This window comes from Coffea arabica, chromosome 11e, assembly GCF_036785885.1.
Source record: "Coffea arabica cultivar ET-39 chromosome 11e, Coffea Arabica ET-39 HiFi, whole genome shotgun sequence".
NCBI lineage: Eukaryota > Viridiplantae > Streptophyta > Magnoliopsida > Gentianales > Rubiaceae > Coffea > Coffea arabica.
Window position 1 is genome coordinate 60,059,071 of NC_092331.1, and position 24,299 is coordinate 60,083,369.

General features: G+C 37.3%; 4 protein-coding genes across 6 annotated transcripts; 3 read left to right on the forward strand and 1 right to left on the reverse strand.

Annotated features, from left to right (window-relative positions):
• Positions 1-665: 665 nt before the first annotated feature.
• On the forward strand, positions 666-5,774 carry LOC113717124 (chaperone protein dnaJ 16). Its single transcript, XM_027241784.2, has 11 exons — positions 666-1,098; positions 2,199-2,322; positions 2,449-2,531; positions 2,653-2,764; positions 2,844-2,948; positions 3,951-4,001; positions 4,377-4,466; positions 4,558-4,666; positions 4,771-4,919; positions 4,998-5,051; positions 5,171-5,774. Exons 1-11 carry the CDS (start codon positions 962-964, stop codon positions 5,387-5,389), a joined length of 1,233 nt encoding a protein of 410 aa, XP_027097585.2. The 5' UTR covers positions 666-961; the 3' UTR covers positions 5,390-5,774.
• A 470-nt stretch (positions 5,775-6,244) lies between these two features.
• On the reverse strand, positions 6,245-7,247 carry LOC140021426 (peroxidase 31-like). The gene has a single exon (XM_072072190.1). The coding sequence runs from the start codon at positions 7,238-7,240 to the stop codon at positions 6,245-6,247; it is 996 nt and encodes a 331-aa protein (XP_071928291.1). The 5' UTR covers positions 7,241-7,247.
• An 814-nt stretch (positions 7,248-8,061) lies between these two features.
• On the forward strand, positions 8,062-10,905 carry LOC140021486 (IAA-amino acid hydrolase ILR1-like 2). Its single transcript, XM_072072446.1, has 5 exons — positions 8,062-8,692; positions 9,425-9,550; positions 9,643-9,957; positions 10,073-10,201; positions 10,292-10,905. The coding sequence occupies exons 1-5, from the start codon at positions 8,216-8,218 to the stop codon at positions 10,670-10,672; spliced, it is 1,428 nt and encodes a 475-aa protein (XP_071928547.1). The 5' UTR covers positions 8,062-8,215; the 3' UTR covers positions 10,673-10,905.
• Positions 10,906-13,772: 2,867 nt separating this feature from the next.
• Positions 13,773-21,014, forward strand: LOC113717231 (uncharacterized). Of its 3 annotated transcripts, none has more exons than XM_072072711.1 (18): positions 13,773-13,872; positions 13,985-14,285; positions 15,465-15,674; positions 16,070-16,128; positions 16,310-16,447; positions 17,161-17,235; positions 17,352-17,435; positions 17,534-17,595; positions 17,812-17,881; positions 18,743-18,818; positions 18,899-19,029; positions 19,552-19,611; positions 19,719-19,793; positions 19,885-19,989; positions 20,061-20,156; positions 20,266-20,346; positions 20,429-20,530; positions 20,691-21,014. In XM_072072711.1, exons 1-18 carry the CDS (start codon positions 13,825-13,827, stop codon positions 20,790-20,792), a joined length of 1,875 nt encoding a protein of 624 aa, XP_071928812.1. In that variant the 5' UTR covers positions 13,773-13,824; the 3' UTR covers positions 20,793-21,014. The 3 variants fall into 3 exon arrangements, with proteins under 3 accessions (XP_071928812.1, XP_071928811.1, XP_071928813.1); XM_072072710.1 differs by having other exon boundaries at positions 13,776-13,872; positions 13,979-14,285; XM_072072712.1 differs by having other exon boundaries at positions 13,779-13,872; positions 13,979-14,285; positions 20,622-21,014.
• The last annotated feature ends 3,285 nt before the right edge of the window (positions 21,015-24,299 follow it).

Sequence of the window (24,299 nt, forward strand, 5' to 3'; positions counted from 1 at the left end):
AATGTTATAATAACTATTCGTGGTATCACTATCATCTTATTGCATTTGATAATATTCCAAAAAAAAAAAAGATATATAACCTTTAGTAGCAGACATTAGGTTTGGTATTGTATGACAATATCAAATTAGGCACTGTGTGGCAATATCAAATCAATGTTTTGAAAATCAGATTGAATCGATTGGTTCCACTGATCGAATTGCGAATTAACCATGCCTTCGATTTGATTCAATAAAAAGCTTAAAGAATCAATTGAATCGGTCAAATCCAGTCAAAAATCTGTTGAAACGATAAAAAATGGTAAAAATCAAAAGGTTCAACCTGTTTTTATTATTTTTTTCTAAAATAATGTATTTTAGTTTTGCTTAAAATTTTTATTAGTATTAAATAACTAAAAAATTATAACTAGAGTTGAAGCAGTTGAATTGATCGCACCACGAATCGAAAGGTTTTTCGGTTCATTATTTGGTCATAGTTTAAAAACATTGCATCAAATTAGGCACCAAGTAATTTTGGCAATTGGGCCAAAAATTGGGATGCTTGTGATAATTTCAGGTCGTTGGTGTCAGAAGTACAAAATTTGGTTGCAAAAGGAGAAGGGAACAGAAAATTTATGGGTGCAAAGCAGAATAAGACCTTAATTAACTTGCCACCTAATTTCCCCTCCATTTCCTCTGTCTCTCCAAAAACAAACAAAACAAAAATTTCTCTCTCTTCCTTCCTTGTCTTTGAAAGCTCCAGCTGGGAACTTGGAAGCCATTGTTAGGGTTTTCAATATTTTCCGCAAACTTGCCTCCGAATTACATAATTTCCCGGAAATCATCCAAGTTTCCTGGAAAATCCCATCTCCTGATTGAGAAGATTCAAGATTTTATTGGAAAATCAAATCTTTTTGTGAATCCTGTCTTGTTTCTAGCTGTTTTCTCGTTTCTTTTATTTTGGGGATATCGCAAGAGGAGGAGAATGCCGGGCCACAAATGGAAGCCTGAGAAACCGGACCCGGCTAAGCAGGTGAGAAGAGACCCGTACGAGGTTTTAGGGGTCACGAGGAACTCTACAGATCAAGAAATCAAGAGCGCCTATAGAAAATTGGCTTTGAAGTATGTAAATTTCTTGTTGTGCTATTTATGGGCTTAAATGTTTAATTTTGATGTTTTACTTCTTTACTTGCATTTTGGATTTTAGGTTTTTTGGAGGTTTTTATCTTTTGTGGGGTCCTGTAGAATAGTTGTAAAGATTGGATCTTGTTGCCGTTTGGGTTGGTTTAAATATGCAGCCACATTGCATTTTATAGTTTATGTTTTGTAAAAGTGAGGAACTGTTTTGGTTGATGACCAGAGTGATTGAAAGGTGTTTCAATTTATTTGAACAATACGGTTGTGAATTCTTGAGTTGACAATCAAGGAATACAACCTAATTGAGATTCTAGCTGTTTTATGTTATCCAAAAGTCCCAATTGGTAAAGATACTTGAAAGTTAAGAATTTGAAAGTAAAATTACAGTTCGAAGTTGTTTCACTTTCCTGAAGAATCACCATGAGGGAGGGAGTAAGGAGTAAGGACAGTGTAAGGTTTAGCTGCTTCTTATTTTCGTGGTCTCTTTTTTTTTTTTTTTCATCCTTATGATTTATGACTAGTAAGAGGATGAACTGGAACTAAAAAGGTAAATAGATATACTAACTCCATAATTTTTCAGATTAGAAGTGGTTATTTAGCTGAAATGTGTAGAACGTAAACATTTTTCTGCTTTATTGTGCTCCATTGAGCTGAAGAAGAGAAGAATATTTTATTTTCCAGGAAAATACTAGCAAAACCACAAAACAGATAATAAAGATGTGTAGAATATCAACTACTGCTGTCACTTGGTCACCGAGCCCATCTTCCAACTCTATTGCTTCTTCCAATTCCTCTCAAGTTTGTCTTGTTGCCTCTTTATTCATAGTTGAAATATATGTCTTAATGTAGAGCTACTGTAAGATGTTAGAATTTTTAGTTTTTGCTCTAAGCGTATGCACTACTTTCTAAATCAATGACATATTTGTCCTCTATTGTTGCCGTGGCAGATGATTAATGAAAAATATCGTCATTGTAGTCAGATGATTGGTGCCTGTGTCTTTATGGATGCATGTCATATTGGATGAATTTTCTGAGTGAAACTTTTTTTGTTAGTGTTAGCAATCCTGAGGTTTATATAATTTTAGGTACCATCCTGACAAGAATGCAAATGATCCTGAAGCAGCAGATATGTTCAAAGAGGCTACCTTTTCATATAATATTTTGTCCGATCCAGATAAACGACGACAATATGACACAGCTGGTTTTGAGGTAAACGGACTTGTACACATCTGCTGTTGGAACTTGATTTATGCATTGCTTTTGAAAAAAAAAATTGTAATTTTCATCAGTATGATCATATGACACCCACAGTGAATCTAATTTATTTTTTGGCAGGCTGTTGAAGCAGAAGGTCAGGAGCTGGAGCTGGATCTTTCGAGTTTAGGAGCTGTAAATACCATGTTTGCTGCACTTTTCAGGTAAGCTTACATCAGAGCTTTTCTATCTGTTTGCTCTTTATCCATTTTGCATTCAGGATTACAATTTTAATACAAGAATGACTTGCCCCAAACTAATTTATATCATTTGACGTCCATGCAGTAAACTTGGCGTCCCAATAAAGACTACAGTGTCAGCCACAGTCTTGGAGGAGGCATTAAATGGTGTAGTATCCATCCGGCCGCTTCCTTTGGGACAAGCTTTGTGCAGAAAGGTTCGATTCCATTCTCTATATTTAAGTGTTCATTCTCGTTAAGTATGTTCTGTTCATACCTTTTTTCTTCTTTTAACAGGTTGAAAAGCAATGTGCTCACTTCTATTCTGTTACTTTAACAGAAAAGGAAGCACAGGCTGGGTTTGTTTGCAGAGTGCACTCAACAGATAAAAGCAAGTTCAAGGTCTGTTGAAACTAATGCTAACATCTTGTAGGATATACCTTCGTATTGATTTGTTATATGATGAAAAGAGAGGCAAAAAAAAAAAAATCTGTATGGTCAAATCTTTGTGGTAAACAGAAGTACATAGTAGACTGACTGCAGAAAACTCCACCTTTTTAGATGTGAGAGTAGCTATTAAATTTTGATCGGGTCTTTCTAGTTCTGGGGCCCTAAGTGGTTGTGGGGTACTCAAAGTGGTGAAGTTATCATTGCTCAGATGTTAATGTAGGCCAATTTGCAGAAGAGGTTATCAATGCATATTTTGTATGAAGTTGACCCTTAAGTTATGTTTCCTTTCCAGGATTTTCCTATCTCTTACTGGTATTGGGGTCTCCCATATTTATTAAAGTTAAGGGCTTTAACCAATATTCCTTTTTTATCCGGCAATTGGACCAATTTTAGTTCTATCAAGTAGATTTTGTGCGCAACATGTTCTGTTCTACTATGGTATATGCATCCTTATTTCTTCGATGTCGTTCATGGTTGGACTGTAGCACACATTTCAAACTGAAACTTTAGTTTTCTATTTGCTTTCTTTTTGATGATTGTCACTATGAGTGCCAGTTTGGTTTTCTTTCTGCTCGAGCTGCATATTTAGAACTGTTTAAATATTTACTCTTTCATTTTGGAAAACTGGTTTAACTCTTCTTCTGCTCAAGTGACCAAATATAGCCTAAATTTGTTTGAACAAGTAGAGACAAGAATTGCCAAATTCGACTTTAGTTTAGCTTTAATTTTCTTCTTGGAAACAACTACTTTTTTCGCTCTCTTTTGGTGCAATAGTTTAATAATTATTCATTTTGCTTGGGTAGCATTTCTTTTGTTACCAATTGAATATTGGCTTGAGCTGTATGACACTTGGTAAAGCTGTAATTTTTCACACAATAATTTGAATAAAGAGCTGAATGTTTATTTTCTGGAGGCATCCATTGGTCTAATTGGTATGCTTTTTGTTCTATGCAGCTATTGTACTTTGATCAAGAAGAAAATGGTGGATTGAGCCTTGCCCTGCAGGTGATTTTACCTTTTCTTTCTTTTCTTTCTGCAACTGGTGTTTTTGAAGAAGAATAAGTGAAGACACTGTAGAAACTCTGCATCAAACTTCTCCTTTTCTTTGGATTGGGAAAACTTATAAGTATGGTGCAAAGGGTCCAGTCTACACTCTAAATTTTGCCAGGAAAACATTGAAAGTTACTGGCTACTTTACTTGTTTGGTGCTGTCTTGTGGCTTCTTGATTTCCTGTACACTAATATTGGTTGGGTGTCTAATGAGTTGCTCTCTCAGTTGGTTATCTACAGTACATGGTGATAACACTTGAGTACTTGTCCTTGTTGTCTCTTTCAATTGTATTTTTTCTCTACTAAATATCATTGTCTATCTTTGTATAGGAGGATGGTGCAAAAACGGGGAAGGTTACATCTGCTGGCATGTTTTTTCTAGGTTTCCCTGTTTATCGCATGGATCACTCATGCAACTCGGTAAGCAAAGGTTTGTTATTCACATTCTTTTGCTCCTGAAGTTCTACTGTGTTACTGAAATCTGCTACTTGTTGGTTTCTTTTCACTTCAGATGGCAGCTGTAAAAGATCCAGATACTGCTTTTTTCAAGAAACTGGATGGATTTCAACCGTGTGAAGTAAATGAATTAAAAGCTGGCACACATGTATTTGCTGTTTATGGTACCTTCTCTTACTTTTACCTAGTCCATGTAATTGTACGTAAACCTTGTGCGACTATTTGTCTGACTTCACCTATATGCTGGAATACTTGGTGGTTAATGCAGGTGATAATTTTTTTAAAAGTGCAAGCTACACCATTGAAGCGCTTTGTGCTGCACCTTTCACAGAGGAGAAAGAAAATCTTCGAGGTGTGGAAGCTCAAATTTTGTCCAAAAGGGTGGAGCTCTCCAAGTTTGAAACGGAATACCGGGAGGTCAGGACTCCAGCTTAATTTTCATTGGCTGTTTCACAATTGGCTGTCTAGCTGACATTCCTCCTCCTGCTTTGGCAGGTACTATCTCAGTTTACAGAGATGACTAGTAGATATGCACAAGAAATGCAAGCGGTGAGTTATTCCTTTTGGAAATTTCAGGATTGGCTTGTAATCAGGAGTCTTGTCAGGAGGACAATCCATTTCTGCATCAATCTGAATTGTTTCTCAGACTTCTTTTTATTATTTTACAGATCGATGAGCTTCTTAAGCAGAGAAATGAAATACATGCTTCATATACGACTGCTCCCCCCACGAAGCGGACTGGTAGTAGTCGAAGTAAGAGTCGGAATGCTTCTAAGGACGTTAGTGAAGATGGCCATGTAAAAGACAAGAAGCCTTCGAGGGACCGATCAAAGAAGAAGAAATGGTTTAATATTCATTTAAAGGTGGATAAAAGGAAGTCTTGCTGATAGGGTGAGAAATTGAACATGTAGCTATCTTCATATCTTATTTCTACTCAAGCGCATTGGTTTTTGAAGTCCATGAAGAAGCATTTGGAGATTTGGATACATTATATACCTGTGAGGTCAACTCTATATTCGCTAGTGAAACCTGCCGCGAGTGCTTCAGAGTTGCTCTGGAAAATTGAGGTGTAGTTTCCTGCTTCAGATCGTATCCAGTGATTGACAAATTTCCATGCTGTTATGTTGCCAAAGAATGTGGACACGTGAAGCATGGCACCATATTGTATTGTAAAAATCTCTCTGTTTTTCCCCCCTCTTGTAATTCTCTACTTTTGGATAATCCATCATGCCTGTAAATTGCTCCATATATTGAAAATATTCTTTCATCAAATTTGATGAGCCTGGTGGTGGGGGGTGTTGTTTGTGACAAGGCAAAAAGGGTAGAGCTATAATAATATAGCTGCTTCCAGTGTTGCGTTCTTTGATGTCCAGATCTAGATTATGTGGGAAATTCTTTGATTGTGGCTATGTTGCTTATCATGGGAACAAAGAAATGGAGGGAGATGGGGATGCAAGTCGCCATGGATCCCTCGTCACCAGATTTTATTGCGTTCTGTTTTTCATTGTTCGTTTGTGCTTGTTTTCAGTGGATCATAAAATAAATAAATATTAGAATGGGAAAAACATTGAAGTGGTGAAGATCAAGAAAGGAAAATTCATTGTAGTGGTACAAGGAAATGTTCCAAGACTAAAACATAAGCAGGGGGATAAATCATTTCGGGTTATATACACCATATTGCTTCCTACTCATCTTGTCGACAACGTCATAAAATTTTGTTAGATTCAGAGTCTAAGATTTTCCTAACTGGCTTGGGGATTGTTGGAAGCATCGCATCTGTGCCTCACCTCTCCTTTTTTCCCAGTCTTGACGCTAAACACGCTCACCTTTTCCATTGCATGAGCGAAGTCTCTGAAGAATGCGGTCTGATTTGCTGCGTAAAGATCCACAAAAGGTTTAGTTCTGGGGTCAGACGCCAAAGCTTGATCAGAAACCAACACTCCTAATCCTTTCTGCAGGTTGGAGTAGTACATGTTGTCAAACTTGCCTGGTGTCATAACATCATTGAAGGCTGACATTTCTTCGTCTTTCGTGTAGTTAGCACATAATTTCTGTAACTCTCTGGCGAATTTAGGATTCAAGGATGGATCAAACTGCGAAGACGTGCTGAAGTTGAAAATCCTATGGCTAAATTGTGAACAGTGGGAGAATCCGATTGTATGTGCACCAGATAGCGCCACCATGTCTTTTACATCGAGCCCTCTCGATGCAAAGATGTTAATGATTTCTGTTATTGACATGTTAGGCGTAGCAAGATGGCCTTTTACATCTATGGCATGGGAGGTGAAGCTATCTTTCCGCCCAAGGCGAACATCATAGAACGGACCTCCAACCATTGTGACTAAATCTCTTGTAGCTACAGCCAGAATATCAGCACAAGAAACAATGCCAGGACATCTGAGCTCGAGCGCAGTTTTGGCTCGCACAATGACGTCAAATCCATCACCGGGGAGGGATCGATTGTCATCTGCATCTCGTTCAGCGTTGTTTGAGCTAGTGGAGGAGATTAGAAGGGATGCATCACATCCTCCGACCATGCAATCATGGAAAAAGAGGCGGAGAGTGGCAGCAGCTGTAGTTGGAGCTGCTAGTTGCTTGTCGGTGATTATTTGCTGTACAACATCAAGGAACGCAGGGCATGTTTTGCTGTAATAATTTAGAGAAAGCTTAGATTGTGCTGTGGGAATTAAGGTTATGGATGAAACGAGAAACAGCGGAAGAAACAAGGGCAGTATCATGGCTTCTGTATTTGAAAATTTTGGAAGAAAGCCGTGAGCAGGCCCTTTTCAGAGGTAGCTATGTCGAATAAACAGAGAGTTATGTGAGATATGGTGCTTGAATTTAGTGATGTATGGGACTTGGTTAGCTTCTCATGCAACAAACTTTCCAAATTACAGGTCCAAAGATAATTCTGGCACCCGACTTTCCCTCGTTTCCTGTCAAATTTAAGCCATCATTTGTATGCAGAGATCTCCATTTGTCCATTGTTATTCAGTTTCTTGGCCATGCATCGTTAATATTGCACGGTTTCATACCTCAAATTAGCCTCCCAATAAAATAGTAGAAAGTTTTAATTTTATTGGTTATTACTGGAGGAGTCGTACGTTGATTATATTATGAATTATGATAGATAGAAAAGAATTGGCCGCCCTTAAAAGTCTGAAAGGGACCCAAAAAAGAAAATTGACCGCAACTGCCGATTGAGAGACAACTTGCCAACAATTTGTTACCCATATGCTTCATAGATGGAGATTCTTTACCGTCTCAGTCAATTAGATTTCATTTTACTGCTTCTCCTTGTCTTAATCCTCCTATGTATAATAATTTATATTTTTTTGCATTAAAACGTGCACCTATTAAGCAAGCATAATAAGATCTTTCTTTTCAAATAGAACAAATTATTCAAGTAGTTGCTGAGCTTTTCGAATGGTATAATTTTGGTCATTTAACTTTTATTTATTTCTTGAACTATTCAAAGTATAAGTTTAGTGGCTGCTCAGCTAATTATGACATGACAACTTCAAAGACTTTCGATTTCTTCAGTATTGATCCCATTGCACGCACCAAATTATGCACGTTTTTATTTCTCATACCTGCTGTCTCGCTGCCCTCCGTATTCCGTGCCCCACGGATAAAATGTTTCGTGATTTGTGAAGCCCAGGAGTCACAAGGATAATAAAATCAAACAAAAGCTTTTCACCAAGAAAGTGGAGATGGGTTATCTTATCTCTATCCGGATGGACAAAGAAATACTAATAGCACTAGGAAGTATTAGTAACTTCAAGAAAATGATAAATCTCCAAGTTTTACTTATCGTGTTAGTATTGATCAGTAGTTTATCTGCAGCCATACCACTCTGCTTGGGTTTTCAGCCTGCAACTTTTAGTGATAATTGTTGTTTGAATCCATTTTTAGCTGATAAAAATGCATCCCTGAAAGACTGTGTAATAGGGTTGGCCAATGAACCGGAGATGGTGGAGTGGATGAGGAAGATAAGGAGGGAAATTCACAAGAACCCGGAACTTGCTTATGAGGAATTAGCTACCAGTTCTCTGGTCAGGCGTGAGCTTGAGGAAATGGGAATCAAGTACCGGTGGCCGGTGGCGAAGACCGGCGTAGTAGCTGCTGTTGGAAGCGGCTCTCCACCATTTGTTGCTCTCAGGGCTGATATGGATGCTCTACCCATTCAGGTTAGTTATGCAATTGTAAAGGAGATTAGAAATTAATCCCTTGCCAAAACAAATAAAATTACTAACTAATTCTGATTGTGGATTTAACAAAATTGGCATTTTCCTGAGCTGCTGAGTATATGTATATCATGGTCAATTGTGATTTCGCTGCTCTAAACAATTCCAGGCAAAAATAGGAAATGGGAAAGAAGTCCTTGAAAACAGAAAAGGAAGAAAGCAAATATTTGTGTCAGGAGTTAATCATGACAATCATTTAAACATTCCAGCAGAAGGAATCTTCAAATGACCACCAAAATGGTCATTTGAAGCAAGGTGACTACCCTCAAAAAAAAAAAAAACAAGGTGACTTCTTGATGGTATTTGTCAGTCGTACAGACCCAAATTCTTTGCTCATATTCTGGTTTCTGCTACTAGCGAGTCTTGGTAGTCATATCTTGATAGAGTCTCTGCTGTCCTCAATCATCCATGTTGCAGATAAGTTTCTTCCTTCCTTTCTTTTTTTTTTTTTTTTTGTTTTCCCGTTGATTGTGAAATCTTGAGGAGTTGGTGCCACGTATAATTTTGCAAGTGGTGAAGTTTTAGTTTTGGTCATCGTGACTCAGCAATAAGCAAAAAGGGTTAGATTTATATGCAGAATAATGCATTGTAACTTTGTGAGTACCATCTAAAACTCGAATCTCGTACGTAATAGTAAGGTCGCAACTTAAACTGCAATTTGCTACCCGCATGTAGGAATTAGCAGATCTGGAACATAAGAGCCAAGTAGATGGTAAAATGCATGCTTGTGGACATGATGCACATACTTCAATGCTTCTTGGTGCTGCAAGGATACTAAAAGAACTCGAAAGCAGCTTACAGGTTTGCACATTCCACAATTTTAAATCAAGAGAAGAAGCAAGAAGCATCTTTGCACTTGTTTGCAATTTCACAAAATTTGATCATTGACACAGGGCACTGTTATTCTCATATTTCAACCGGCTGAGGAACGAGGTGAAGGAGCGAAGGACATGATAAAAGAAGGGGTACTAAAAGATGTCGATGCAATTTTTGGTGTGCACATCATCCACAAATTTCCCATTGGTGTTGCTGCGTCAAGGCCAGGACAGTTTCTGGCCGGCTGTGGGAGCTTTAAAGCAATAATAAAAGGAAAGGGTGGTCATGCTGCTGCACCCCAAGAATCGATCGATCCCATTTTGGCAGCTGCAACATCTATCATCAGCTTGCAGCATATCATATCAAGGGAGACTGATCCATTGGATTCACAGGTGACTTCAAGTTTCGACAATTTCTTTCAAGATTGACCTAGCAAAAAAAACTGTGTAGTTCAAAAAATCTGTTGTAATTTCCTGGGGTTTAGCTAAGCGAAGCTAGAAATTTCAGGTGGTTTCAGTATCAGTAGTCCAAGCAGGGACCTCTTACAACGTTATTCCAGAATCAGCTACTATAGCTGGCACTTACAGGGCATTTGGTTGGAAGGGCTTCCATGATCTAAGAGAGAGACTAGAAGAGGTAACTAACAGATGCTCTTCTAAAACACTGCTGAGGTTCAAGAACCTGAAGGAAGAAACTAACATCACGCTATTTTCCTGCAAATGCTAGGTTATAAAAGCGCAGGCAGCTGTACATAGGTGTTCAGTCAAGATTGACTTTGACGGGAAAGAGCATCCAACGTTACCTCCAACAGTAAATGATGAGAGAATCTACGAACATGCTCGACAAGTTTCAAATTTGATTGTTGGGGAGGAGAACACAAAAGTAGCAACTATCTTCACAGGGAGTGAAGATTTTGCATCATACTTGGAAAAGATACCCGGATCTTTCCTCCTGCTTGGAATAAGAAATGAGAAGATTGGAGCTATTTATCCTCCACATAGTCCATACTACACCATTGATGAGGACGTACTTCCCATTGGGGCAGCATTACATACTACATTTGCCTATTCATACCTTCGAAATTTGTCAATGTGCTCTAATTCATAGGGAGACAGAAATTTGAAGTTGGAATTCTTCATTATTGCTTAGTACATACAGACGTTCAAACATGGATCATATAGTCACTTGACTTCTTGACGAAGTCCCTGATTGACTGTTTTTCCCTGGTGAAAAAAATGCAGGGAGTGTATGGTGTATAAGATTTATCTTCGGTTAAACGGTAAGTTGTTTGAGACTTTTCGTTATTCTCCTTTATATTAAGGTATAAGATTCCAACGCTATTTGTGCTTTTATACTTAGTTGTCTTATATTTATCTTTTGTTTATGCAAACAAAATAGATGTAATTATTTGCATAAGCAATTGTAAATCTAAAAGAGGTAAAGCAATTTTTTCACGTTCTTAACACTGAATGGATTGTAATTATCATTCATCGAATCGGAGATAGTAGAAAAAGATCAAATGATCATACGGGTTGACCACAACGATTTGTTCTTTTTCCCTCGAGTTTTATGCAATTGACAAGATTAATCCTGATAATCGAATCTCATTCACTATTAATACAATCCTGATTATCGGGTTTTATGCAATTGACAAGATTAATCCTGATAATGGAATCTCATTCGTGACTGACCATGCTCTTCTGAGTCAGGTTATTCATTTTAACAGTTCCGCTAGTTAGGCTTTTAACATGATTATCTCCACTCCAGCAGAATTTTGGTTACCTATCTAATCAGATCCGGGCTTTGAACTGTTAGAATTGAAATAGTTTGGATAATATATATACGAGCTGATGCCCCAAAAAAGAAAAAAGAAAGAAAACGTCGAGGCAGGAAGTTTGCTTCTTGACGTAGTGGGATCTTCATCAATCATTCCCATTATAAGGAAAATGAGAAGTGGATCCGTGATGGTTACCATTGGCATATTTATAAGGCAGCTTACCACGTAGCAATTAGTCACGCTTTAGGGAGAAATAATTGGTTAAAAATTCAAGAAAGTTTCTTATTATTTCTTTTATTTTTAGCAGGAAGGGGTGGGGGATTAAGAAGGGGATTAGAACCCAAGACCACAAAGTCAAGAAAAAAAATGTTTGCTGAGAACATAAGAAAACCAAAGAAATGAATCAAAGTTCCGCATTACCAGCATGTCGCAGTACTACAAGGATTACCACGTATCTCCATTCATTACAACCAAACCACTATTCAACGGTGAAAATGCAAAGACGGAAATGGAACACGGAAAGAAGTATAAAACCAAAAACCATCACAGACAAATTATTTTCGAGTGGGATTGATCTCAAATCCTTTCCCTGAATATTACGGCCAATGAAACCACCAAATTGAAGACAACAAGCGCAGCTGATGGGAAAGAATTGAGTACACCTACAGACGGTGGAGAAGGCGGAGAAGCAGGAGCCATGTGCGCATGGTTATGGCCCTCGTGAGCTGCAACCGCTGCAGCAGCCACCAAAATAACAAGACAAGCAGCAAATGGTATCGTTGAGAACCTGAAAGCCATGTTTTAAATTGGATGTCGATGAAATTGTCAGAGCAATCTTAGTTATTGCTTGCTCAATTTCGGGTGTAGAGATGATTGCAATCTCTACATGATCATATGGTAGCAGTAGTAGTACAAATGATCGTTAAGAACATTGCCGTACAACTTCCTGTACGGAAGCTGTGCAGATTGTACTGCATATGTATGTATGCATGTTCTTACAACCAATCCCTAGTTGACGTCAATTTTTGTGCATGTAACAATCAACTGGATGATGGATCCTCATTCTTTTTTTTTTGTGAAAAGAAAAGGTCAACAATCATTTTACTAATGCAAGTATCATTATTATGTCTGCTTAAGCTTAGGCTGTGGCTCAGATGCAACCCCCTTCATTTGAACAAATGTTATGGCTCAAATGGGGCTAGGTTATATAATAAATTCAATGATATTCGGGTGGAGGTGACTTACTATTCAGATAAGACTAGACTATGGCTCATTGGACCACTTAACATGCTCATTTTCTATCAGAATATGCTAAGCTTGGAGATGTACGTGCATTAACAAACTAATCACAGTATTGCCTAGATATAGTAGTTCCATATGTCAACCTCATGAAAAAGTAGACCTAGCCTTATTTGTCCCTTGATGAGCTTGCTAAGTTTTTTTTTCCGTCAAAATGTCAGTTGAGTTTGATCATTATTGATTAGAAGTTAGAACAACCACGATGAGAAGAGAAGAATGATTGACTCGGTACAATACAATGCCATGATTGCATTAGCTGAGGCCTAAGTGGGATTCTACTCTTTAAAGCATCAAGCAGGAAAAGTAAGAGTGGGCTTGAATTTGTAATTGTAAACAACTGCAATTTCCCGTACCCATTTCCCCTTTTTCTTGACGTAATTCAAAAAAAAAAAAAGAAGGAAAAAAAGACATAAGATATCCTTTTTAAGTTCCATGCCTTGGGTAATATCTTTCAACTACCTTTTTTCTTTTTAAAAAAGGATTAACTATTGTGCGCTCTGTTTTTTTTTTTTTTTTCTTTCTAAACTTAGTTTTGTGTAAAGTGCCAAATTTTCTCTATTGATTTGCAAACATTCCAACAAATTTTTGCCAAATTTCAATTAGATGGTTCTTTTTACTATTATCTCTTTAACTTACAATCATATCTCACAGCGAACACTTCAAGCATATGTACTAGTAAATGTATCAAACTAATGAATTTTTGATGAAATAGCATTTGCTACTGTTGTATTTCATATTAAGTAACAAAATTGTTTGTTAAAAAAAAAAACTACTAAGTACCACAAAAAATATACAACAATGAAGAACTAGGATGAAGACAAAAAGTGACTAAAGAGTTGAGATTACTGATAAAAACAAGAAAAGAAAAGAAAAGAATAGAGCATGAGTAACAAAACCTTAATTATGGGCCATGGTAAAGCTAAACTTCCATTAAATCTTTTCCAAGTGGCCGTCCTCCCAAATTGTACCTCCAAAAGCCCAGTTGTGATCCAATAAGCAAAAGGCCGAATCCATCCCAAAATCAATTTTATAGACAATTTTATATATCACTCTCTCGTTGTCAGTCATCACCGTTCTGTACTCTTCTGCTACTCTATCCCCTTCTCTGCAGCACTTCCTCCCCCGCCCCCGCCACCCCCTCCACCCCCTTACGACCAAAAAAAGAAAAGCCTGTCGGCTTTCTATGCAAATGGGCTCATCTACAGCGCTATCTTTACACTCTCCTGCGAAGGTAATCTCAAGACCCTTTCCCCTGCCAAAAAAAAAAAAAACAGAATTAAGTACATACTAGTGCAAAACTGCTTAAAAATTCAATTGTTCCCATTGTTTTCTGGAAGTTCCAGATTAATTTATGGCAGCATAAGTGGAATCAAACGCTACAAGATGGCCAAGCATTAAGTAGCTCATCGCGCTATTGTGCTGCGCGGGGTGCCCAGTTATTTCCATTTGCTCCACTCAATAGAAGAAGTACAAGAAAAATATCCTTGACCGTTAGAGCAGCTTCCGGCGGTGTTTCCCGGCGGTCGGCGAGCTCTCGAAGAGTTTACAGAGAATCCCAAGGTCAAGCTCCGGCTCTTCCTGCGCCGGTTATGCAAATCGCTTCTTTTATTCTTCCAGCTGGTGCATTCATTGTTGGCACTTTCGGTATGGCTATTTCTTTCTTTCTTCATTATTTTTTTTGGCTTATTGCTTTGTTAATCTTTATTTTATGGTCTTTAATTGGAGTGGGCTTGGTTTGGTTTAATTTCTATGCATGAAGATAATGTGAATTGATGGAGAATGTGGTTGTCTTGATTGAATAGCTAATTAAAGGTTCAGTTGTTAAGATAATATTATGCTTTAAATTTATTTTAGCATATTTTTAGGGTACTGAACACTGATGCGTCTTTCACTCTATGCTGTTATATGCATTTTGCACTACAGCTCCTGTTTGATACACCTGGGACATTGTTTATCTTCCAAACAGCAGATCGTGATAAGTTGTTACCACTATCAATGGCCAGAGTGTGTCCTTTTAAAAAAAAATTCTCCAATTGTTAATAGTTTCTTAATACTCTTGTTGGGTGCTTATATGAGTCAGCTTTATAGCGTTACTCTTGCAAGTATGAAACTTCGGGCTGCATAAATGTGATCTGGGAAGGTAGGAACTAGGAACTACCTGAAATAGCAGCTCATATGTGCCCAACGAGTTTGGTCAATAATGTGATTGACCTCGGTATACACATCTTGCTAGAGTTATTTGTGCAACTTTTGAATATTGAGGAATTATAATAAATGAAGAACAGTGATTGGTTTTATTCTAAATAGAAACATGTCTATTTGAAAGTGCTCTTTGGCTGTTGTACTTCAAGTTTTCATTTCCTGTAATCCTTTTGCAGTTTCAAGCCAAAGAAATTCGATTTTGATCATATTTTGTAGGAATGGTCTATTGAGTACTGAATTTTCTGTAAGAATGTGCTTCAGCAAGTAAAATTAACCTATGTGATAGTGAAAGTAGGTTTCATTGTAATAACTATTTTGCTTCTTTGCTCTAGGGTTTACTTCATTTCGTTGTGTATATTGATACTTGCAATAACATGTCATTTTCTTGATTTTTTCTTCCATTTTGTCTTTTCTTGACTCATCCTTTAAAGTGTAAAACCTGCATTTTCCCCCTTTTTTGGTGGGTAAGATTGGTGTCAACAGGCGATTGTTTGGCAATTTGATCTCACCAATCTGTAGATCCTATGTCAATTTTCTTAGATCGCTTCCCTAAACAATTATTCATCTAAAAAATAAAAAATATTCTCAAGGGGTCTACTAATTTGTTTTTTCAGCTGACAGTTCTATGGAAATTGGTGGAGAAAGTCCTTGTGCCAAAACGAAAAAATTCTCTGTCAGAAGAAAACAGATCTTCTCAAGGAGTGAAATGGTCCTTTGCTCCTGGGACCAATCTATTATCTGCTTTTGGTGCGAAGGTTGAAATAGAATCCAAGCAGAGGCTAAATGAGTTTGCCAAAGAACTTCGGTTATTCAGAACAGTTGACATGTCAGGTAATGTGGAGTAATTGCCTTATCTAGCTTCAATGAGTTTTCATACTGCTGCTTGTATATTGCATTGCCTTGAACTCCATATCTATTATTACATATATACATGGATATTGAAATTTGTTTTATCACACTAGTGAGGAACTGTATTTTCACAATTACTTTCCTTTGTTCTTGATGTTCTGCCTTGCTGATTATCCAAATTGGCGCCCTAGTACTCTTTTCACAAGTATTTGAGTAAATTATGTTGTCCACATTGTACATCCTAACTTGTGTTAGCTTGCTGGGTTAACTAAATCTTTCATCTTATTCGGCAAAATACATCATCTTTTGATATTAGCAAACTGTTTTTTTTTTTTTTCACAGAATTTTTGGTTTGACTTACAATAAGGTTTTGGCAGGCCGTAACTTTGGTAATGATGGACTTTACTTTTTAGCTGAGGGCTTGGCATACAACCAGGTATAAGGACTGACAGTGGCTACGTATGCATGTGCTTATTTGGTAGCAATAGAAAACAGAACACCATAAGCAGGAGTAATATGTCCATTGAAAACTGAAAGATCCAACCATGTTGTCAAATTATGTAAGTAGTCCTGGATTATGTAGCAATGATCCCTTGATTTGTGCTTCTGTTCCTCAGACTGCTGAGGAAGTCAGCTTTGCTGCTAATGGAATAACTGCTGATGGAATAAAGGCTTTTGATGGTGTTTTGCAATCCAATGTTGCCCTAAAAACTCTGGATCTTTCGGGGAATCCCATAGGTGATGAAGGAGCTAAGGTAACAATGCTTTTTAAAAGTTCTATTTAGTGAATGTTGTCCTTGAATTTGCATTTTAACTTTGAGATCTTCTTTGATGAGATATGGTTATTCAAGCTGTTATCCAGATGTTCATTGGTTGCGCATGACAGCTAAGATTCTCATTTGTCTACTTTGACACTTTGAGATCCATGCTTTAACTGTTTAAGATCACGTTGCTTCTGAAATTCTTGTGTTTCTCTTTTTTGTGGTTTAATACCTGGAGAAACTGTTGTTAGGTGGGGCACACAAGCTGGCCAATATGTTTTTCTTATATGTCTATTAAGGGGGCTGCATATGCTGCTGTTGCACAATTCTCCTGTAGACTTTATGTCTATATTATGTTGCATGGACACAAATGCAATGCTTATACAGGCTGGGACCTGAACATTGGATGCATGTGTACTATTTGAATTATTATAATTCATAGAAGAGTCCTGATGAAGTTTGTCTTCAATTTTTTTTCTGTTTTCTTTTTCTGGTAATAGAATCTAGTTCATCCAGAAAGTGGCCACTGAGAATTGAGTTAATGTCTTCTTGTTAAGTGAAGTTAGTTATAAGTCTTAGTATGTATGAATGATGCTGTTAGTAACTGCTCAGACAAAATTTTTTAACCAAAGCTGCTGCTAGACATTGGTGACCTTCTTTCCCAGAATTTTTGGGGTGATATAATGTTTAAACATTCTTCTTTGCAGTACTTACGTGATGTTCTGTTGGAAAATTCCAGTATTCAAAAGCTTCAGTTGAACAGCACTGGATTGGCTGATGAGGTTGGCTTCCTTTAACTTCAATGTGGCATGAGATTTCTGCACATATTTTAATACAAATATAAGCTAAAAAACTTCATTGAAAATAATTTGCTTACATGAGATCACCTTCATTGCAGGGAGCAAAGGCTATTGCTGAGTTGTTGAAGAAAAATTCAGCTTTGCGTATTCTTGAACTCAACAACAATCTCATTGATTACTCGGTATGGTTTTAATGTCATTTCCACTGTCAATGCTATATAGATTAATCTTTATCTTTACTAAACTTCTTCTTCTGTTGTTTATTTGGAAATGGAGGTAGGGATTTTCAGGCATTGCTGAAGCACTTCTTGAGAATAAAAGCATACAGGTCTTGTATCTCAAGTAAGTAGATCTCATAGGAGATATCTCCCTTTCCTTGTAGCGTTGGTTATACATGCTCCCTTACACATAAGAATGAAGAAGAGTTTTCTCAAACTATATATCAGGCCAAATGGTTTTTAATTAATTGCTCCTGAAAATTCGGTTTACTGCTTTTAGCACGTTGCATGTGCTTTTGGATTTGTAATACTTGTCTTATTGTCTTTGTTATTATTCAAGTGGAAATTATGGTGGTCCTTTGGGTGCTGCTGCTCTTGCTAAAGGTTTAGAGGGGAACAAGTCATTGAGGGTAAACTTCTACTTCATCTTTCTGACCCCTTTTTCCCATTCCCAGACCAAAAGACCGTGTGAAATTTTACTGTCCTTTTCATCTAAAATTCCAACAAATGCGAAGATGACAAACCATTTTTGTTTCTGTTGGTTATTTGGCTTCAATAATCGTTCACATACCCGAATTCCTGTTAATTGACCATATGGCTAGCAACTTGATACATCTGCAGATGGAACTATTGTGCATGAATGACCATAAAAGGGTAGTGGCCCATGAACAGCTACATGGAATCTGCAATGCTTGGAAATTTATGAATGATAGTGATAAATCTAAGATATGTTTGATATGAAAAAATAAGTGTAGATATTGGAAATGTCTAAATTATTTTCCTCAACTGAATTAATCTGTTCGTCTTGTGTTTAAACATAGATGAATCAGTTTCAGGTAGAACGGTGATGCTTTTTGGTTTATAATCTGTGTTCATTATGCTTTGTTTGTCAGACATAGTTTACTAGTATTATTGTTTGCTGGATTAGTCTTGCAAAGCATCTTAAATTTTCTTCAATTTTCCATTGCCCAACTTTATATTGCTTATTTATGTAGTGAAACAAAAAGAAATCTATATTAGTGTCCGCTAATGTGTCTCTTAGACTATGGTGTCTGCACCTCTGCTTATAACTTGGGTTTCATGGGACACAGCTGTAAAGTCTTTAACAATGAATTACTACTCAGTTTCAATCTCAAAGGTTAAGCCAAACCTTGTTAGTTGCTATGTTGAAGTGAATAATACGATGACATAGCAACAGTTTTTTTTGTATCCTTATATTCTAACATCCTGTTTCCGTTTAACTGAGGTTGCATTGCTCTTGAAATGCCTAGGACCTTTTTTTACATGGGAACTCTATTGGAGATGAAGGTATTCGTGCTCTGATAATCGGCTTATCTATACATAAAGGTTCTTACTGTAACCTATTATTTTTCAGTCTATCATAAAATGTCAGTGCTACAATATTCAACACTAACAGTACTTTACAGGGAAAGTGACCTCTTTAGACATTGGGAACAATTCAATCAGTGCAAGAGGAGCATTTCATGTGGCTGAGTACGTAAAAAAAAGCAAAAGCTTACGTTGGATAAATATCTACATGAATGATATTGGAGATGAGGTAAAGGATAGTTCACTTACTTGAATGGATAAAGTGTTCATTTTTTTTTGGGAGGGACTTTTGGGGGGGAAAATGGAGATGATGATAAGGTTAAATGAGGGAAAACTTGAATGTTTATGTTTATAAGACTTCGGAGTTTTTGCTTGCTTTGTTAAGGCAATTTATGTTGGTGCTTCTATCTTAAGTCACATGTCATAACTAAAATATCTAATGTTGTTTCTCTTCTAGTTCTTTGCATTCTGCAAAAGGAATGAAATAATTTGTTGTAACCAAAAAAAAGAAAGCATGTAGCTACCTTGAATCTCAAGTGTTTGTAGAAATGTACCAAGCTATATTTGAGAAGCAGAAAATTAATGGATTTTCACTCCATTTTCCCATTTCTCCTTTCTTAATTTTATATCAACATATATGTCTTGAAAGATGTTTTTAAATGTTGCTTTTCAATAATATTAATTAAGAGGTTAGCTGATTGGAACGCAAATTGATCAAAACTAATAGTACTTTTTCGTCACTAATTGTTAGGGAGCTGAGAAAATAGCAGAGGCTTTGAGGCAGAACCGTTCAGTGACCGACATAGATTTGGTACTTTTATCATTTTTTGTGATGTAATTGTTTCAGAAGACTAGCATATTTTGAAAAGCTATACAACTAGCTGTTAGAATGGTCACGATCCTGAGGGACTTTCACAGGGGGGAAATGACATCCATGCCAAGGGAGTCGCTGCCATAGCACAAGTTTTCAAGGACAATGCTGTCCTTACTTCAGTTAGTTGCTACCTCCCTTGTTTTTCCATTGTTTTGGAATTTAGAATGTTGCTTAGCAAGTCAGATCTGTCTCTTTCTTTCACACACACAGTTGGAGATTGGTTATAACCCCATTGGTCCTGATGGAGTGAAGGCATTGGCTGAGGTTCTCAAGTTTCATGGAAATATAAAAAACCTTATGCTTGGTTGGTGTCAGGTAACCTGAGAAATTTTGACTGCTTTGGCCCTTGTAAAGGAGCTCTTTGATGATGTATTAGTTTCTTGCAGATTGGAGCCAAAGGTGCTGAGTTCATTGCTGATATGCTGAAGTACAACGGTACCATATCAACTCTAGACCTGCGAGGCAATGGACTTAGAGATGAGGTTATTTGCTTCAGAATAATGATATATTTTTCTGTTGCAGTTCGTTAGTATGCTCATCTAAAAATGTGATGCTGAAGATCTCTTATTTTCTTGAATTTGTATTTCTTAGGGTGCCATATGCCTAGCTCGTAGCTTGAAGGTTGTAAATGAAGCTCTAACAACGCTAAATTTGGGATTCAATGAAATCAGAGTACGGCATTATTTTTGCATTAGATTTTCAGACAGTGTAAATTGTTGCCTTGCATCATTTCTGACATCATTTTTGTGCACAGGATGAAGGAGCTTTTGCTATTGGTCAGGCACTCAAGGCCAATGAAGATGTTAGGCTGACTTCATTAAATTTTGCCAGCAACTTCCTCACCAAATTGGGACAGGTAAAATTTGCACGGTTCTCTGCCTCGTGATGGTTTCTCCTTTTCCACTTTTAATGCATACTTAAAAGGGTATAATTATATATCGCTGCAGACTGCACTAACAGATGCTAGAGATCATGTCTTTGAGATGAATGAAAAGGAAGTCTCTATTTTCTTTTAGATGGCATCACATTACAGGGCAAGTATAGAATGCTGTTTGAACTGGAAAACATGGGGGAGCCATCCGAGTTGGCAGATGATTTTGCCAGCCCTGTACGAGTAGATGACCGCATCCGCTTCTCCCCTTCCTCTGTGGACTTCATCTGAGACATTCATGTAACTGAGGGAACATGGGAAATTTTGGTACAGAACGCAGCAACTTCGTTCATGCTGGTTTTTCTCCCCTAATTTTTTTTAGTGTTTCTTGCATCACAAAGCTTAGTTTTGTTGGATGTACATTGAAAAGAATAGTTTGAAAAGTAAATTTTCCGATACTTTGTTGTCATGCTAGTCCTTTGATGGGCAATGATTTCCACTCTAGTCTCTTAACTGCCACTTCTCACCATAAGAATACTCAAAAGGCCAACAAAATATATAGGGTCAAAATTATGTTCAAATTTTACATAACCAGAGCAATGCTGTGGCTGGAGATAATTTGGCTTGCGATGTACTTGCAGTCTTGATCCTCGGCCAGAGTCCCAGACCTTGTTAGTTTTGTGCAGCTACCAGGGTTAGGAAAGGAAACTACCCGGATGAGCGGGGGTGCCTTTTGGAGTCATAGAGATATTTGGGAATTTGTTTTACTAATGTGGAATAATACTGTCCAATTTTTCAAGAAAGTCAAAGCGTATACAAGAAAATTTGGTGGAATATTTTTATGTTTTCATACATGGATTCTTATTTATTTATTTATTTATTGTGGGACGTGCATGTCTTCTTAATTAATATGTCCAGACCACAAGGAAAGGAAAAAAAAAAAAAAGAATTTTTTCCCACGTGCTCTGATTGAGTGATTTCTTTTCCAAGAAAGATCAATGTCTCCAAATGCTTCTTCCTGAAAAAGCAGAAAGAAAAAGAATGTCATCCAAGTCTGACGAAGACGATACTGTTGTGTAAGATAAAACAATTGCCCCCCCAAAAAAAATTACGTTGGTCGTACCGAACCGGCGCTGCATGAGTTCACATGTATTTCTCAACCTAAATTCTTCACTTCGGAAGCCGCGAGAAGAGGGAGAGAAGGGAAATAAATAATGCATGAATTTGCTAGGAAAGAGGGTCTGCAACTTTGCTATTTATATGGCTGTGTAATATCTTTTTTGGTTCATTTTTGCTTTTTTTTTTCCTTTTTCTTTCTGTCAGTTTGTTATGGTATACTCGTCAAGCTTTTTTTTTTTTTTTTTTTCCCCCCCTGGAAAGGGGGGGTAAGGAATATTCACTAATTTGGCGTCGTAGGCCGGCCATGCCTGATGCGAGCAGGAGTCTCGTTTATAATTACATTACCATGAAATCAACTACAGTAATTGGTTTATTTCTTACTGAGGTTGTTTGCCAGTATGAAAATATGGTAGGAGAACATTTTATAATATCCTCGTGAGCAACTACACAAGATCGATAATCCCTGTTTAAAAAACTTTAAATTAGATTTAGCTAGGAAGTGACCAGAAGTATGGTATTTTAAATGGGGAAGAAAATCCAACAGCTATTGCCAATATTGCATGTCTAGGTCGTAGGTTCCAGAAGATTTGAACATCAATCATCTCGCAGATGGCAATGCAAACTTCTGAAATAGTAACACTTGAAACTCATCTCGTCATTTTATGCTTTTCGTTGCTTCACTTTCAGATGTGAAAGTTTACTCGCGCCTCATCATGTACAGGTAACAAAATAGTTTACTTAATAATTAAGTATCAAGCCGTACGTACAGTTTATTTATTGTCTTTCAAATCATTTACGTACTTTATTGTAAAGGAAAAAAAAAAAAAAAGAATGTCCAAGTACTCACTCAATATTTCATAGTAGGTGGGCTAACAATCAAAACAATTGTAATTATCAGAATTTTAAAGTGTATAGCCATAAAGACAAACAGTTCGTATTTTTTTTTTCCAATATATAATATGTAGCTAATAATTTCCTCAGTCAGTACAGTACGTACGTGATTGAAATTCGTAGCTAGTACAGTATTAATAATAATTCCAGCACTTCATTTTCAAACGAGTTCATGAATTATCAATCGAATCGTTGTCTCCCAAAATTATTATAATATTGTTTAAATATCAACTGGCTTAGGTCCTTCGCAAGCTAAATGAACGGTACTTAAACAGAAGGTTATCGTACCATTTCCATTTGTAGCGTGCGTATGATGCTTAATTTATACTGAAAGTTAGTTAAGAAAAACTCGAATTCGTTCCGATGGCAGAACGGAAACGTATTAACTGTACAGTAAACAAACGAAAAAGAGACCCACAGTAAACAGAAATGGAAACCGTAGAAGACTGAACAAACGCATTCCAAATTAAATACCCATATACTACTACTTTTTATTTCATTTATTCCCATAACCAAGTAAAAATCTGGATTGTTCTTTTTTTTAAAAAAAAAAAAAAAAAGAAAGGAGCAAAGATCTAGATTGAATCAACTCAGCATCATGACATATGACATGCATAACACATATTCCATACCCAATCGCCTAGCTAAGTAACCCAATATATTTCTCCTAGTTCGCACGTACCAGCTCCTGAGCAGTGATATTACTAGACATGATCAGCTCCTGACTAGGATATCTTCACAACAACAGCTAGTACGCCGTAGCATAGAGTAATAGCACTAGCTAGAGGCAAAGTAGTAGTAAAAGATTACCAAATATTGTAGACTTCGCAGTTGAGAGACATAGCGTAATCAGCAAGACGTCGAGGAGGTGCAGGATCATTATTATGGAGCCTCCAGTCGATACCAACCTTGAAGAGATGACGAGGAGGTTGGGGCCAGTTGCCAAGGAGGCTCAGTGTCTGGACGGCGTCAACGTCTCGCGTAGTCCTACAAAGGATTGCCAGCCTGGGATTCTGCACCAGCGGGGAGTTCATAACCCAATTATGCAGATTGCGACGCTGACGTCCCGAGACTTTCATGAGCGTAGGCATTCACGATCAAGTCCCCTTCAAACAGCGCTAAAATATCACCAACTCGACCTTGTTGTGAAACATCCAAATCGCCCTTGTTCGCCCACCACTGCAGCGCCTCAATCACATCGCTCGCCAGATTGTTGTGGGCTTCAAGAGCCCTCAGCTGCTGGAATCCGCTTCTGTAAAGTAACAAGCTCTCTCTGAGGTATGGATCCAGCGGTGGCCAGACCGCATCTGCCATATTTCTCAACCTAATTTCTTCACACAGAAATCCACCGCCTGCTAATGCTCTTGCTCGCTGGGGACTACCATATAGTATACTAACTAAACTCTACAGGCTACAGCAGAAGAAGAGAGGTGAGAAGAGGGAGATAAAAATATATATATATGCATTGCATTTGCATGCTCCGTTGGAGACTTGCAGGATTTGTATTTATGCAGGAAGCTGTGTAATTCTTGTCCTTTTTCGCTTTTTGTCTTTTTCCGCTCTGATAGTTAGTTTTGGTAACAGAATTTTAGATATGTGGGGCCATAAGGAGTCCCGGTTATATATTGATACGTACTACTAAACATCATCTAGAAACTTCTTTTTTTAAAAAAATAAAAAATAAAAAAAAATTGTTAATTGACCTGAGAAAGCTAAGCACAGACAAATAAACACTAGAACATAT